The 17,658-nt window shown below is 42.4% G+C and overlaps 1 protein-coding gene across 1 annotated transcript in view; it reads left to right on the top strand.

The window, feature by feature from the left end:
* GRPR (gastrin releasing peptide receptor) overlaps positions 1–17,658 on the top strand; it is a 31,108-nt gene that overhangs the window by 12,117 nt on the left and 1,333 nt on the right. The window contains exon 2 of the mRNA XM_044235293.1: positions 16,416–16,767. Coding sequence (XP_044091228.1) covers positions 16,416–16,767 — 352 coding nt within the window. The remainder of the gene's footprint in view (positions 1–16,415; positions 16,768–17,658) is intronic.

The following is a 17,658-nucleotide window of genomic DNA, read 5'->3' as shown; positions in this document are numbered from 1 at the left end:
CAATAAGCAAGAGCTAGAGCTGACATTGAGTTATGCAGTGATTGATAACAGCTAAAATTTCACGGCAAGGAAAGAGCCAAAATGTTCCTGAGGTACATTTCTTTAAACTTTACTTCTTTATTACTTTTTCTTTTTTTTTTTTTTTTGTATTGTACTCAGACCAATTGACCAGTGGGAATAGCTAAAGGTACATAGGAAAGAAGCAGGAAGAAAATGTGAAGTGCAGCACAGAAAGAAAGTTATTTCCAGTGTGAGAAGAACGTATTGTGACAATAATAATATGTCCATGTGACTCACTTATTTCTTTATGCTGTCTACATATAAATAGAATGACTACAGGTCGACTTCAAGCTTTTCAAGGTTTCTTTTTTCCCCCTTTGGTGGTGGTTTTTGTTTGTTGTGTTTTGTTTAATTATCAGACAGTTTCATCATAGCAGGGTTGGGCCTCTGAGAAATATGTTAGACACAATTAAAAAACAATACAAAATTATGTAAGAACAAAATTACAGTAGTTTCTCCTTGAGAGCCTATGGGAAATGCTTATTTCTTTTTAAATAAATGACAAAACAGATTTTTAAGAATTTCATTATTATTTATTCTTTTCCCCTTCTACTTCTTTTTTTTTAAAGATTTATTTAGGGGTGCCTGGGGTGGCTCAGTGGGTTAAACCTCTGCCTTCGGCTCAGGTCATGATCTCAGGGTCCTGGGATCGAGTCCCACATCAGGCTCTCTGCTCAGCAGGGAGCCTGCTTCCTCCCCCACCACCTGCCTCTCTGCCTACTTGTGATCTCTCTGTCAAATAAATAAATAAAATAAAATAAAAGGATTTCTTTATTTATTGGAGAAAGAGAGAGAGCACATGTGTGTGCATGTGTAGTCAAGCCAGGAGACGGGCAGTGGGAGAGGGAGAGAAGCAGACTCCCTGTCGAGTACAGAGCCCAATGCGGGACTTGATCCCATGACCCTTAGATCATGACCTGAATTGAAATCAAGAGTCGGACTCTCGGGGCGCCTGGGTGGCTCAGTGGGTTAAGCCTCTGCCTTCGGCTCAGGTCATGATCTCAGGGTCCTGGGATCGAGTCCCGCATAGGGCTCTCTTCTCAGCAGGGAGCCTGCTTCCCTCTCTCTCTCTCTGCCTGCCTCTCGGTCTACTTGTGATTTCTCTCTGTCAAATAAATAAATAAAATCTTTAAAAAAATTTTTTAAAGAGTCGGACTCTCAACTGACTAAGCCATGCAGTAGAAGCCTCCCCTTCTACTTTAAATGATCACAAACACTACAGAAGAATAGAAAAATCAGAATTTGACATCTTTTCTTTCCTAGGTTTTTCAGCAGAGGTACAATTGAAGGTTGAAATGATGGTTTGAGGGAAACAAGTACCACAGGATGAAGATAAGCATAGTAAATATTTAAAGTATTCTTTACTGGTGCTTTAAAAAGACCTGAGACTGAAGAGCTGTAGTCAAATATAACTAGCTAGGGGATCCAGAGTCGTAGGTTCAAGTCTTGGTTCTCAGCTAACCAACTGTGGGGACCTCTGTGGGCACTAGTTTCCTATTCTGTAATATGAAGGGCATGGGACTTCATGACTCCTAAGTTTTAAATTCCATAATTATACAGAAAACAGGTTTGTCATTAAACATGTACTCACATATCTGCACCATGGTAAAAGCACTTCGCAGACTGAGCCCGCACTGTCTGTTCTAAGAGCGCCTCATGAAGGGGAACGCACTATGTTAAGTATCATTCTGTTCTTTCAGGGCTTTACCTGGGCCTATCTTGCTTCCCCAAACACATTTTAAGTCCCTCGTGGTCAAGGATTTTTATGTCCATAGTGCCAAGGAGAGCCCGAGGTACTAAATTAGCACTTACCTGTGCCGATAAATTGACGAAGCATCCTGGACAATGAGCGTTTAGCACTGGAAGACCAACGGCAAAGGTCAGTGGCCTGTTGTCTTATTATCACAAACTAATAAGCCTAACAGGCAGTGCACTGTGTAAAATGAAGACAGATTCTCTCCTCCATTAAAGAAGGAAACAGCAATTTTTGTATAAACAGGCAGAGAATAGAAATGCTAACCGTGTTCACGCATTCAGTGCACACAGGCTGGGGACCAGTAAACATTTTTTGTCAAGGGTCCTATAATATTTTCAGCTTTGTGGGCCAGAAGGTCTCTGTTGCAAGCACTCGACACTGCCATTATACCATGAAAGCAGCTCTAGATGTTATCTAAGAAAATGGGCATAGCTGTGTTGCTGTGAAACCTTACCAACCGACCCTGAAGTTTGAATTTCATGTACTTTTCACATGTCACAAAATGTGATTCTTCTTTTGATCATTTCCCAACCATTTAAAATATAAAAACTAGTCTTAGCCCGGGGTACCTGGGTGGCTCAGTCGTTAAGCATCTGCCTTCGGCTCAGGTCATGATCCCGGGGTCCTGGGATCAAGCCCCACGATGGGCTCCCTGCTCAGCTCATTGGCTCTCCCTCTCCCCCTGCTTGTGTTCCCTCTCTTGCTGTGTCTAACTCTGTCAAATAAATAAATAAATAAATAAAATCTTTAAAACAAAAACAGAAACCACTCTTAGCTTGTGGGCCATACGAAAATGGGCAGAGGGACAGAGTTGGCCCATAGATCCTTGGTTTGCTCTCCTGATGTAGAAGTGTGTGCATGCTTGCTGACGTTGTCATTAAGCAGTGAGTCTTTACTATACGTTTTCTGAGTAGAGTTGACACACAATGTTACATTAGTTTCAGGCATACAGCTTCGTGATTTGACAAGTTTCTACATTATGCTATGTTCACCACAAGGACAGCTGCCTACCCGTCCCATTATAACAGTATTACAGTATCAAAGTAGAACCTAGGGGAATCCACGACCCCTGTCCAGTTAGCCAGGATGGACTATCCTAGGGGATCTGAAAAAAACAATATGAGATGAATCACACAGCTCTGTGGTGCTTTAAAGTATGAGGCACTGTCAAGTCATGCGCATTTGCTTTTGAATCAAAAACTTGAGAGTTGGGGCGCCTGGGTGGCTCAGTTGGTTAAGCAACTGCCTTCGGCTCAGGTCACGGTCCTGGAGTCCCAGGACCGAGTCCCGCATTGGGCTCCCAGCTCCATGGGGAGTCTGCTTCTCCCTCTGACCTTCCCACCTCTCATGTTCTCTCTCACTGTCTCTCTCTCAAATAAATAAAAATCTTTAAAAAAAAAACAAAAAAACAAAAAAAAGTCTTCAAGTCTTTAAGATATGTGTCTTTTCCAGCATGTCCACTGGATACTAACTAAATGAAGAAAAGTAGAGAGGTTTTTTAGGTAGAGAGTTCTAACTCCAGACTTACCCAGATCCCAGCTCGCTTGGTGGGTGGGCATGGTGGGGGATGGGGGGGGCGGGGGGCGGGGGCAGAGGCTTCCTGTTGCTCCTGGCAGAAGGGAAGATGTGACCAGATGCTGCACTTCTCCCAACCTCCTCCAGATGGTTTCACCGTCATGCACAGTGCTGCCTCCTCTAAATTCTTCTCTTGTAAGCAAGGCCCTTTAAAATGATGTAAAAGGAGAATTGTTCTCAGGGAGAATCATTTCCTCAGTACATCCAGGGATGTGTCTGGGCTTGAAATGGTTAGAGAAATAGGAAGTGTTTGGGTCATGGCAAATGTCTTGGGAGAAGGCTGTTAGCACTTTAATACTAAAATTTTTAACTGAAAAACGTCATTCAGATGCACTGTCTAGACCATTTTCTTTGATGATAGCTTTGCTGACTCAAAGCAAACTTTTTCAATTGGTTCTTAGTTAAGATGCCCCCGAAGTTGCCTACTGACAAACTTCTAAATTTTTCTTCCCTCCCGCCTTCCCTCCCCTCCTCCTTCCTTCCTTCCTTCCTAAGTGTATTGTGGTAAAATATACATAACTTAAAACTGACTATTTTGATCACTTTTAAGTGCTCAGTTCTGTGGCATTCTGTGGCACATTCACATGGTTGTATAACCATCACCACCATGCACCCCCAGGATTTTTTTCATCTTCCCAATCTGAAATTCCCTATTAAATAATCACTGTCCTTTCTTTCATTGTATTTTTTTTCTTTGTTCTTTCTTTTATTATTAATTTTTGGAGGTCACATTTAGTGTAGCACTCTTCATAGTGAGGACAAGTTCAAAAGCACTAAATTTGAAATGATGTCTGAGTTGGGAGTCCTGGCTCTTCTCATTGTCAACTGTGTGACTTTGGGCAAACCACTGTACGGTCTCAGTTTTCGGATCTTAAGTAAGGGACAAGGATATTTACTTTTAATATATCACAGGTTCCTGTGATATATTAAATATAATTTTTATAATGATGAAATGAGGTAATGTATTGACTTCTTTATGAAATGTTAGAATTCCTAGTCAAAAAAGTGAGTGTACCATTAGCATGATTCTGTTATTTCTGTTCATAACAGAGCTGAGAGGATGTTGTGGACATCTCAACCAGCGGTTCAGGGGACAGTCATTTCTTTCCATGGAATGCGATAGCCTTTTATTTAAATCATGCTTCCTAGTTTCCAAAGTGCTTTTGAAACACCTTATTTAGCTCCTCGTTATAGCAAGTAAGGTTGATATCATTAGTTAGGAAATGGAGATCTGAAAGTCTCATGGTTTAAGGACTGCGCCCAGGACCTCTGTTGAAGTGCGTGAGCTCCGGTGACCTAGTTCGTCTTGCGCAGCAGATTCTCCATCTGTAAGAAGATGATGACCGCCGTAGTACCTACTTCCTTGCATCATTTTCAGGGATTCATAAAGTTAATTACTGAAAAGTGTTAAGAGCTATATCAGGCATGTAGTCTAATACAAGTTTTTGTTAAATAAATAGTATAAAATAGTTAAATAAATAGTATAAAATAAAGAAAACTGAGACAGCATGCTTCTGCAAAAATAGCAAATTATGGAAGTGGGTATAGAAGCCAGGGCTCCCAGTCTCCCTCCGGTCCCTCCGTCTCACTGTCTTGGGCTCCTTTACCACCCAGGGGTACCTCGCTAACACCATCAGAATCAACCTTCTGGGCCAGAGGACCCAAAAAGCTACAAAGTTAGGTCAACATTTCACCCTGTATGAAGCCTCTCATAAAAGGTTATTTAAGTATAGAGCCATTAAATTTTTTTTTAAAGATTTTATTTATTTATTTGACAGACAAAGATCACAAGTAGGCAGAGAAGCAGGCAGATAGAGAGGGGAAGCAGGCTCCTTGCTGAGCAGAGAGCCCGATGCGGGGCTCAATCCCAGGACCCTGGGATCATGACCTGAGCTGAAGGCAGAGGCTTAACCCACTGAGCCACTCAGGTGCCCCAGCCATTAAATTTTTATACTTAGATACAATGACTCATATCCCATGATGCTATTTTTGAGCTTTAATAATAATTCCTATGTTGAAAAAAAAAAGATAATTCATTTTATTGAGATAATTTAGAAATTCTATTTTTATCCTCCAAAATTTGAAATATATTAAAAAACCAACATTCTCTCTGATATTTCATTTTCTGTGTATGCATTTGGTAAACTGCTGGGACCAGGAGAAGCATCTGCGTCGTGGTTGCTGTTGGCGGCCCACCCACATCCCTCGCACTCCCTGGAGGTCCCTTACAGACCTGGACTTGCTGTTTTTCCCCCAGACCAAGAGCGATACCTGGCCACGGGAGGGTTTGAAGCAGGCGGGACTGCTCCAGAATGAACAATGGAGGACCATTCTCAACCAAAGAGGGAGGGGAGTCTGTGAGAAACACCTCGGCCTCCTCATGCCTTGGGGGCACAGTTCTGGAATGGGCTCGCCAGTCTCTCAGGGTGTCCCCAGCAGGCCTATACTCCAGCTGCCCAGAATGGCACCCTTCCTTGGCTTCTAGTCCCTTCCATTCCCTCCCTGTGCTTCCTGGGATCCCCCCTCAAACAAACTACTTCCCCCTAAATCCTTGTCTCGGGGCCTGTTGGGCCGTGAATGACCATTTTTGAAGACAGTTTATTGCCCCAAGTCTATTTTACCCTCTGCCCTGGAGCACGGGTGATTTTTCTCTTCTTTGTGAGCCCTGTTCTCTAGCTTCTCTGTTACTCGGTTGAGCTAATGCAGACCATGTCTAACTACAACTCGCAAGTGGGATTTATAAACGTTCTTCAAACTTTTGGGCTTATAAATTGCCGGAACAGTCTAACAAGTTATAAATATATGTTCTTCCCTCCATAACATTTTTTAAGGAATGGCCTACGAACAGCTTGTGCCAGGATGTGTGTGCGGCGACCGAAATCGCACTAGGTGACTGCTCTCCTTTGTCATTTGAAACATACCCCCGGCGACTGTAATGTTTCATCCTGCTTCTACCCTTCTGACAGATTCCCTTAAAGGATTAGCACGGAGCTTTGGAATTAGGTCATCCTGCTGCAACTCATTTGGGCCCTAAGCGTCAATACTTTCCCAGCTCCTTCTGCCACGGCACCATGAGATGTCCAACAATTATTTGCAGCGCTCTTTCCGTTTTAGAACTCAGCCTCTGCATCCCTCGTAGCCCAAAACCAGTACCTGCACTTCTGAACTTTCCCCGTGTCAGGCCCCCTTTCTCTAGCCCCGTGCCAGCCTCTGGCTTTCAGAGTTTCCCTGATGCCACTTTCAGCTTGGCTCCCAAGTCTCATTTGGACGGCCTCTGACTTTATGAAAGAGCTCAGACCTCACTCTAGGCCCAGGCCCCAGCGACCCTGAGCGTGTGCACATGGCAGTGAGAGAGGCCGAGAGGCCGTGTAACAGACTCAAGGAAGAAAGGAATTTTGTCTCTGCCTCGAACCCCCATGCTTTCACCGTGGATGGAGCAGGTGGGGAATGGACATTCTAATCATTTTTTTGCTCTTCTCCTTTAATTTCAATACCAGCCGAAGGGCAGAATTTGCCACTTCAAAATGTGCCCTTTTGGCCTTAGGTTTATTTTAGGCTGATTATTTTTTAAGAAACAGCAGACACAGGCCAGGCTCTGAAAATCTTAATCAAAGTTACCCTTTTGTAAGAGACACTGACATTTATAAGGGAACTCTCATCTGTGAGGACTGCAAAGTGGGGTTCATGCCCTTCAGCAGAGGCACAACCTGCTTTAACAGGTAAGGGAGGAAGGTATCAAAACTTCTATTTATACTGATTTTTATTTAATAACAAAGATGAATTAAATATTAGAAATATGTACTCTTGAAATTGAGGCTCACTGTCTTCCTGAGTCCACATTAGAGGACCTCTTATCACATGCAGCTCAGGCAGCAGGGGTACAAGGCCCAGCATGGAGAAGGGTCAACCATGGCACCTTCTTCTCCCCCACACTTTCGGGTTTTGAAGAGGCTTCCCAGATTGCTGGGTTTTGGCATGATCTACTTTTAATTAAAATAACATCCCCAAATAGATAAGTAGCTTTAAAATATTCCCGTAAAACAAAACAGAGCAAAACAAAACCCCACAGATTGTCAATGATACTAAAATTGCAAGCCCAAGACAACAATATGAATATAACAAAGAAGATAGTTCTCTCCTTCCTGGTACAGGCACTAATCAGATATGACACATTCAATCACATTAGAATTACAATAAAGTTTTTCTGATGACAAACAAGTTGACAGTTAATAAAACAGAATAAATTATATAACCCATTTTTTTTTTCTATGTAAGTAGGTTTCACGCCCAGCATGGAGCCCAGCACGGGGCTTGAACTCACAACCCTGAGATCAAGACCTGAGCTGAGCCACCCAGGTACCCCTAACACATTATTTTGAATTTGTTATTTTACTGTTAGTATATCTCTTTTTCTAGTTTATCTTTTTAAAATTCTGTATTTTAGCATGTTTTCTCCCTTGTTTATGAACTTCCGTATAATAGCGACCAACAATTAACATTTACATCAACAATTAACATTTCCTAGACTTTGTTCTTGGCTATCCAGTGTGTGGTGTGTATGTGTGTGTGTGCATGCGTGTGCACACACATTTGTTTGTTTTGCTTTATTTTGTTGAACCCTGGAAAGTAAGGTGCAAATATCCTGAGTATTTCAGTGTGCACTCCCTAAGAGCACAGACAGTCTTCTGCAGAGCCCCAGTACCATTATCACACCTAACGAAATTAACAATGAATTCCTTAATATGATCTATGTATTAAAGAATATTACATAAGTAATATCATACATACATACATAACATTACATAAGTAATATGTAATCACATTTCCCCCACTTTCAAAAAAAAAGAAGTTATTACTTTTTTAAAAAAATCCAGGATCAAATTAAGGCATACGCATTGCATTTGTTTGTTATATTTCTTTTCTTCCAGTCCTATGGAGATATAAGTGACACATAACATTGTATACGTTTAAGATGCATAATTCACTGTATGTACATATTGTGAAAAGGATTACTTGTTACATCTCTTTTATTTCCTTTAAGGTGTTAACAGTAGTTCCCCTATATTCTTCTAAAAAATGATGTTGACTATTTTGATGAATCTAAGCGACTTATCTTGTAGAAGGTGCTAGAATTGGATTTGTCTGATTATTTCCTCATATATAGATTCAGGTTAAAAATCTGGGGCAAGGTGACTGCATAGGCAATGTTGTGTTCCTCCCATTGTCTTTTATGAGGAGGCACATGATCTCAGATGGTCCCCTTATCGGTGATGTTAAATTTAATCAAGGCCATATTACGAATTTCATGGGCCTTTGGCACTTTGACCTTCACGGGGCCCTTTCTCCATAAAAAAATTAATACCTATATTTTATAATTATCTCAGCATAAAGATAAATATAATCCAAGATGGATTATATTCATCTTTTTTTCTTTTACTTCCAAAAGAAATTGAAACACACTTTCCTAAACCCCTAAAAGTATCCTGGGCCATAGGCCTTGTGCCTACTCTAACTAGTAGAGAAGCTCACCCAGGGTTTGGCCACCTGGTAAAAGGAGTGACTTCTGGATCTCCCCAACACAGAGGTACATTTTCCTCTTTGCAGTTAGGTAGTAGTCTATGGGGAGACTCTTTGAGTCTATGTGAATATCCTGTTCCCCTAAAACCTCTCCTTCAGTGATTTTATCATTTTTGCCAGAATCAGTTATTACATTGAAGACTACAGTTATTATCTCCTGTGGAGGGATGAGAATACTGAAGTGCAGAGTCTATGATTTGTCCAAGACCGTAAATCTACTTGGTAGTATCACCATTAGGAACCAGATCTCTGCTCCCAAGTCCACATTAGAGGCCAGAGAAAACCAGAGTATATCAAGAAGGGTGAAAAAAAAGAGCATTGGAGCTATTTGGCCTGGAGAGAACAGAAAAGGATAACTATAATGTGTTATACACTTAAAGATAATGGTTGGCTGTGCACCAAGGACCAGCAAGTTCTGCACTGGCAGAGTAATAGCTCAAAGGGAAATAAGATGCCATCGCTCTGGATTATGGTCATTTTACAAGTCAGCTAATAATCGCCTCACATTTCTTCAGAAAACTTCCTGACGTTACTCTCAGGACAAAATAAAGCTGATGTTTAATAGCCTCATCAAATCTGATTAGGTGTTAGGATTCTAATTTAAATGCTGACAATGTGCCAATGACTTAGACCATTTGATTCCTTTACTTTTCTCTTCCCCTCAGTCCGCTCCTCAGGAGATTTTAAAATATTGTTGTTCAACAATTCCTACAGATTTCAGTAGGTAATTATGGACAAATGAGGGCTGAAATGCTGCATTCTTAAAAATAAACACACTGCCCATATTTGAATAAAAGACATACGCTTCTGTGGGTAAAGGTTTCTAACCCTGGGTGTGGGAGTCCACTCCTGCTACTTGCCAAAAATCTCTTTGAGACTTTAATCTTGTGACACGGGAAGTTTCTGACCTTTCTGATGTTTGCATAAGAAAAATGAAGCACGGGGTGCCTGGGTGGCTCAGTGGGTTAAGCCACTGCCTTCGGCTCAGGTCATGATCTCAGGGTCCTGGGATCAAGTCCCGAGTCGGGCTCTCTGCTCAGCAGGGAGCCTGCTTCCCTCTCTCTCTCTCTCTCTCTCTCTCTCTCTCTGCCTACCTCTCCGTCTACTTGTGATCTCTCTCTGTCAAATAAATAAATAAAAATCTTAAAAAAAAAAAAAAAGAAAAAGAAAAATGAAGCACGGATGTTTTTAGGAGTGGAAGCAACTTTCTCGAGCTCCATGGTATCAGAGGAATGAATCTGTCAGTCTGTAGAAGAATGATTCTTACTCAATATGTAAAAGTGAATCTACTCTTATTTTTGAGAAGTTGGGAATAAGAGACATACCTGCAAGTCACAGATTAATAATTAATTATCAAGTATGCACTGAGCCTCTACTTTTAATTAAATGGTACGTAGAACAAGGAACCTGGAGCATTTTTAGTGACACAGGAAGAAGAGGAACAGATGTCTAAGTTTCTAAGCTCAGGACATTTATCAGGAGGTCAGGTAGGAAAGACATACCCATGGAAAGCTAGCAAAGAATTTAAGATGGTGCCTAGTAAACATAAAATGAAAAAACATCAATAATCCTGTCATAAAATTAGACAGGTTAGGAGAAAGAACAGGAATTATGGAGGCCTAGATTGGGCAGCAAAAGCTTCATCAAGATGGTACTTATCAGCTAGAATCTGGAAGGATAGGATTCCGATGAATGAAGACTCCGGTACTGGGCAGAAAGAAAGGAGGAAGGCAGGAGAGTGATGGACAATTTAGGAACAGACCATAGACCAGTCCAACTCTTGGGTACAATTAAGGTTGATAGCTCATTCTTTCAGAGGGCAGCAAGTGGGGGATAATGCATGCAAAATGATGCTGGAAATAAATCTGATGATAACTTTAAATGTCCATCATGTCTAACTGTTCTAGATAACGCTGTTGTGTTGACAAAGAACAGAAGCCACTCAAACTGACTCAAGTGAAAAGGAAATGGTAGAGTTTAAGACTGTAACAGGAGACCTCTTGTACATTCATAAGCAGTTCATGGGTCAGGAACCAGAGGTCCTCCATTTGACTTAGAGCCACATCATCTCAGCTTCTTTTTTTCTTCATTTTTTGGAGGAGGGGGAGGAGCACAGTGAGACGGGGGGAGGCAGTCTCAAACGGACTCCACGCTGAGTGCAGAGCCCAACACAGGACTCGATCTCACAATCCTGAGATCATGACCTGAGCCGAAACCAAAAGTCAGACGCTCAACGGACTGTGCCACCCAGGTGCCCCTTGGGAGAGAAAGAATCTTAAGCAGACTCCACACTCAGGGAGGAGCCTTATTTGGGGCTCAACCTCACAACGCTGAGATCATGTCCTGAGTCGAAAGCAAGAGTTGGATGCTTAACCGACTGAGGCACCCGGGCGCCCCATCAGCTTCTTTCAAATATGCCTCATTCTTTCTCTTTCTCTCAATCTACCTACTCTGCTTGTTTATCTTGCACATGGTTAAAATATGCCCACTCCCTTTCTTGACATCAAAATCTTTTATTTCCAGCATCTGTCATTGACCAACTATATCCTCTCTCTCTCTCTCTCTTTTTTTGTTTCCTTCAGTTTAAATGCTTAAGAGAAAGAGAGGCTCTTTAGTAGCTGGTCAGGCAGTTCACTGGCTGGTTTGGATGAAGCATCCACCCCAGTCCAACCAGCCATCACTCCTAAACAAGAACCACCACCCCTGCCCCCGCCCCCACCCCAGTGGTGTCTCCCTGCATTGGGCACTCTGGGGAGAGCTATCTAAACCAGAGAAGAAGCAGACCGACATGTCCCAAGCTCTGTAGAACCGTAAGACTTCCAGGGAACATTTGGTGTGTTCCATACCCATTTGGGAAACTTCTGGTTTGTTTCTCGGCTTCTAAGAAGGATTTACCCGGAGCTTTCTTCTGAAAGAGCTATGATATCCTGAAAGGAGTTGGTCGTCAACTGAATGCTGACTCTACCACTTCTGAAAGTGAGCCTCAGCTTGTCACCTGCACAGTGGGGGTCATGGCACCCATCTGTTGTCTGAAACATAAATGAGATAATGTGGATGCTATTCTCTGCTTGGCATAAAGCAAGAGCTTAGTAAATGGGATTTATTTAATTACTTTTGATATTTTATGAATATGCCATTAACAGAAAATTGTTTGCAGTGCCTCTTTTCTTGTTTTTTAATTGCACAAGTGATACAGAAATGTATCTGGATATTTAAAAGCAATTCCTAGACACTTTATTATTTCACTGTAAATATATTCATGGTAATATTTTAGGGTGTGCTTTTTATAAATAATGTCTTTTTTTTTAAATTAAGATTTTACTTATTTATTTGACAGACAGAGATCACAAGTAGGCAGAGAGGCAGGCAGAGAGAGAGGGGGAAGCAGGCTCCTTGCTGAGCACAGAGCCTGGTATGGGGCTCGATCCCAGGACCCTGGGATCATGACCTGAGCCAACGGCAGAGGCTTAGCCCACTGAGCTACCCAGGCATCCCAACAAATAATGTCTTTTTAAAAAACACAGAATCATAATACCATTACCACACCCAGTACATTAAAAATAACTTTTGGGGGGCGCCTGGGTGGCTCAGTGGTTTAAGCCTCTGCCTTCGGCTCAGGTCATGATCTCAGGGTCCTGGGATCGAGCCCCACGTAGGGCTCTCTGCTCAGCAGGGAGCCTGCTTCCCCCTTCTCTCTCTCTGCCTGCCTCTCTGCCTACTTGTGATCTCTCTCTATCAAATAAATAAATAAATAATCTATTAAAAAATCATTTAAAAAAATAACTTTTTGATATTACTAGTAGTAAATCTATATTTGATTTTCCTCAATAATCTCAAAGATATCTTTTTATATGGTTGTTTGGTTTGAATCAAAATCCAACAGGAGCCTACACATTGCACTTAATATGTATTACACATCCCAGTAGGTCTATAAACATCCTCCTTCCTTTTAAAAAATTCTTTTTCTCCCTTTTTATGCCATGTATTTGTTGGGGGAAAAAATGGAGTCATTTCTGTAGAATTTTCCAGTTTGGGATTTGACGGTATCTTCATCATTTAGCAGATTCTTTTATCCCCACATTTTCTGAAAACTGGTACACAGATATAGAGGCTTATTTAGATTCAAATTATTTTTCTGGCAAAACTAGAAAAGTAATGTTTTTTATGCTATCTTTTTTTAAAATAATTTTTATTTATTTATTTATTTTTTTGACAGAGAGAGCGAGCAAGCACAAGCAGGTGGAGTAGCAGGTAAAGGGAGAGGGAGAAGCAGGCTCCCCACAGAGCAAGGAGCCAGATGTGGGGCCCATTCCAGGACCCCGGGATCATGACCTGAGCCGAAGGCAGACACTTAACAACTGAGCCACCCAGGCGTCCCTATACTATCTTTTATGCTTTAAAAGTTGTGAATTTGAAATGGCAGCTCAACAGTTCCCATGGCATTTGCACTTGGGAGTCCAAGATTCCCAAGAGAAAAGGAGGTAAGCCATTCACTCTGGTTTCTGCCTCATGCAGAAGTGAGTCACTCATGCAGGAGTCAATCACCTTCACTTGGAGACTTAATAGTACTTATGACTGCTTTCTGCCAGAAAATGCAGATAGAAGTCATAATTACTACTTTATCTATAATTGATTTATCAGAGATAGCTTTAGTCATATACATCTTTGGCTGAAGATGTTGACATACCTTTAATTAAAGATAAATTCCTTGCCTACATTCTAAAGTAGGAACAAAAGGTTTGAGATGACTAGTGAGTAGAGAAAGTGCCAAAACTTCCTCTGAAATTTTTATGTTTTTTCTGTAATTGTTTTAAATGAACTAATACAGGGGCACCTGGGTGGCTCAGTTGGTTAAGCAACTGCCTTCGGCTCCGGTCATGATCCTGGAGTTCCAGAATCGAGTCCTGCATCAGGTTCCCTGCTCAGCGGGGAGTCTGCTTCCCCCACTGACCCTCCCCCATCTCAGGCTCTCTCTCTCATTCTCTTTCAAAATAATAAATAACATCTTTTTAAAAATGAACTAATATAGTCTGTGAATGGAAAAAGCAAACTGAGGTACACTGAAGCAGGACTATGGTATTGTTTTGGAGTGCTGGGGGTGCCCATGAAATAAGAGCCCTCTCTTCTCTACCTGAGCTGGGAACAGAGAGCTAGATAAAGAAATCGAGAACAATAAAAATAATTGCTTCTATGCCTGATAAATCTATCTGGAGACTGTGACTTAGGTGCACAGCAATAATGAATTGCAAACACCTGATCTCTATATTACATGTGCCACTCCCCTAGTCAGGGACAATTAGACAACCATAGGCCTCTCTGAGCCCAGTGTACAGGCCAGGTTATTTTTCTCAAACTAACCTCTTAATAACTCACTCCCCATTCCCTGGCGGGAGGCAGAGAGTGAGTGAGGAATCAGGGTGCAGCAAAGAGTGGTAACCCAATGGAAGTTTAATCAACACAGAAGCAAGTAGAAACAAGTGTTCCTCCGTCACTAAAGTCCATCACATAAAAGAGTATCAGTGGTAGAACCAGTTTTAACACAGCATTTTCATCAGTGAACACCCTCACACTTCGTGGGTCCCAACTCACAACTTCCTCACGATCACGGCTCACGTTCGAACAAACATTCGTGGAGTGTGCGCAGATCACAGTACTAGCAGATGCCAAGATGGAAGACACTCTGCCCACCAGAGGCTCATTCTCTAGTGGGTTCTCGGACAAGTGCACACAAGACTGGTGTTGTGTGCTAGGTGTTGGTGCTAGGTGTTGTTCGGGGAGTTGTGGCAGACATTGAGATGCTCTGCTCAGACCTCCCTTGAAGAAAAGATTCACTATCCCACTACAGGGACTGTGGTGAGCTGACAGCCTCCAGCTTCTGCTTTCAAGCTATGGTCATGGTCTTCTTGGACAGTTCCTGCCCAGTGACTAAACCACATAGTAACTAAGGTCGTACTCTTGGGGTGGCCCCAGCCCATGACTAAGCAAAGTGGTGATCTAAAGGCCTGGCCATTTCCATCCAAGGCAGGACTCCTCCGCTGGGCAATCTCTGTTACCAAGCTCCCCATTAGGCTGGTATAGGGTGACCAGCTGTCCTGGTTTGCTGGGACTGAGAGATTTCCCAAGATGTAGGACTTTCAGTGCTAAAATTGGGAAATTTCCAGGCAAATTAGGATGGTTGGTCACTTTCCCTGGTGTAGACCTTGGCAGGTCTGCATCAGAGTCTGAAAGCTCTCTACCATCCAATATTACTTCCTTCCCTTTGCCTTTCACAGGTATTACTCCCCAATAAATTTTTGTCCCCCTGGTTCCATCTCAGTGTCTGCTTCCCTGAGCACTCAGTTTAAAATGGGACACATATAGCACAGAACCCAGGAGGGACCTAAATACTCCAAGAGAAGATGAGACTGAAAGGTGAGCAGGGGAAGATTAATTTGACAATTACAGGGATGCTCCTGGTATAAGTTTTTCTGTGGGCGGTTTGTTCTGCACCCTTTGAAAAAGCGAAGAGGGATATGTAAATACTCGGTGACTTCAGGTTTCCTAAACTGCATTTGAATACTCAAAATGAAGGCTTTGCTGAAAACCAAACAAAAACAAACAAACCCCCCCCAACCTTCTTGCCCCTGTGTCCTTCTTTATATTTTTTATATATTTATATATATATATATATATATATATTTTTTTTTTTAATTTACTTATTTTAGAGAGAAAGAAAGAGAGCAAGCAGGGGGAGAGCATAAGGAGAGGAGAGGGAATCTCAAGCAGACTCACTGCTGAGTATAGAAACTGACTCAGGGTTTGATCCCTTGACTCTGAGATCATGACCTGAGCCAAAACCAAGGGTCAGATGCTTAACCCACTGAGCCACCCAGGTTCCAGGTGCCTGCTGTGTCCTTTGTTAAACATGCTTGTTACTAATTTCTATGATTTAAGAAGAGAAGTGAAAGGAGCGGGGCATCTGGGTGGTTCAGTCGGTTAAGCCTCTGCCTTCGGCTCAGGTCATGATCTTGGGGTCTGGGGATCAAGCCCCGCATTGGGCTCCTTGCTAAGCAGGGAACCTGCTTCCACCCTGCTTGTGCGCATACTCTCTCTTACAAATAAATAAATAAATAAATAAATAAAACCTTAAAAAAAAAAAAAAGAAAAGGAGCTTCAGCTTTCCTGAGAAGCATTCTTAAACTCAGGAGGGACTGTGGGAAGAAACGGGAACACATCCTTCAGAGCCGGGACTAGGATAAGGAGAGCAAGGTACTCGGGTGTAACATTAAAGGAGGCTCTCGCTGTCATGGTTGCATGAACACAGGGTCAGCACTTGCATGAACCCGAGAGCGAGCACACCCTTAAATACTGCACCCAGATGCCTGGCTTGCTTCACCCGAGTCCCAGCCCCGGCATCCACAATAATATTAGGCAACTGATACATGACATTGGCTCTTTTCTGCCCCAGGTACAAAGCCATCGTCCGACCAATGGATATCCAGGCCTCTCACGCTCTGATGAAGATCTGCCTCAAAGCCGCATTGATCTGGATTATCTCCATGCTTCTGGCCATCCCGGAGGCTGTGTTTTCTGATCTACATCCCTTCCATGAGGAAAGCACCAACCAGACCTTCATTAGCTGTGCCCCATACCCACACTCTAATGAGCTGCACCCCAAAATTCACTCCATGGCTTCCTTCCTGGTCTTCTACATCATCCCACTGTCGATTATCTCTGTCTACTACTACTTCATTGCTAGAAATCTGATCCAGAGTGCTTACAATCTGCCTGTGGAAGGGAATATACATGTCAAGAAGCAGGTGAGTGTTTAGGATTGATTCACTTCCTCTTCAGGGCTTTGGTCCCCTTTGCACTCCACTGACAACCACATTATTTAGGTGGTCACGTCACCTGATTCTGTAATTAGAGGAGGTGGGTGATGGTAAATGGAAACTCCTAGTCACAGAAGCCCAGGAATTCAGGTGTTCTTTATAATCTTGTTTTCTTACTAAACACCTAAGCTAGGGAGGTGTTGAGAATCTGGAAGAGTTAAAGTGTGGGCTTCTTTTTGAGTAACAACTGAAAAAATATTCTTAACAAAATAAAATATTGAACTCCCAGGGATGTGACTTCTTTAAATTCCAGTCAAGTTCTTTGGATAGGAAGACGGTTACCACATGGGAACAAAGCAGAGAGAACAGGAAAATGAGGCTGGTTGAAGAAACAGAAGTAGTTTGGTTAGGATGGGCTCACATCGATTTGGGTTCAAATCCAAACTTAATGACTAACTTGCTTACACACTCTGGCCCTCAGTTCTCTTACCCATGATATAGGGTGATAACCCCTGGATTGTGAGGCTGTGTGACCTGGAGCGCAGAATGCAGAATGCCCTCCGTACGTGTTAGACTCCCTCCCCATTCCCCGTAACACCGCATAATGTCAAACTTGAGGTATGAATAGCAGAAACCAGGGGCTCCAGCTTTCTCCACTTTGTCAGTTCTTGCTTTCTTGTCAAAATGTAGATCATGTGGTATTTATGACAGAAAAAGCAGAAAGACTCCCCACCTGTTTAAACGTACAGCTGACTCAGTTGGTGGCTTTACCCTTTAAAGTACCCCTCTTTTCTTCCCCCTCCATTTTAAGGAGAGAGTGGCAGTTCTCAGTCAAACTCTCTACATTTGAAAGACCTCTCAATACTGAACATCCATTGT

This window comes from Neovison vison, chromosome X (genome assembly GCF_020171115.1).
Source record: "Neovison vison isolate M4711 chromosome X, ASM_NN_V1, whole genome shotgun sequence".
Lineage (NCBI taxonomy): Eukaryota > Metazoa > Chordata > Mammalia > Carnivora > Mustelidae > Neogale > Neogale vison.
The sequence above is the reverse complement of the archived record's forward strand: the minus strand, read 5'-3'. Positions and strand labels throughout refer to the sequence as shown.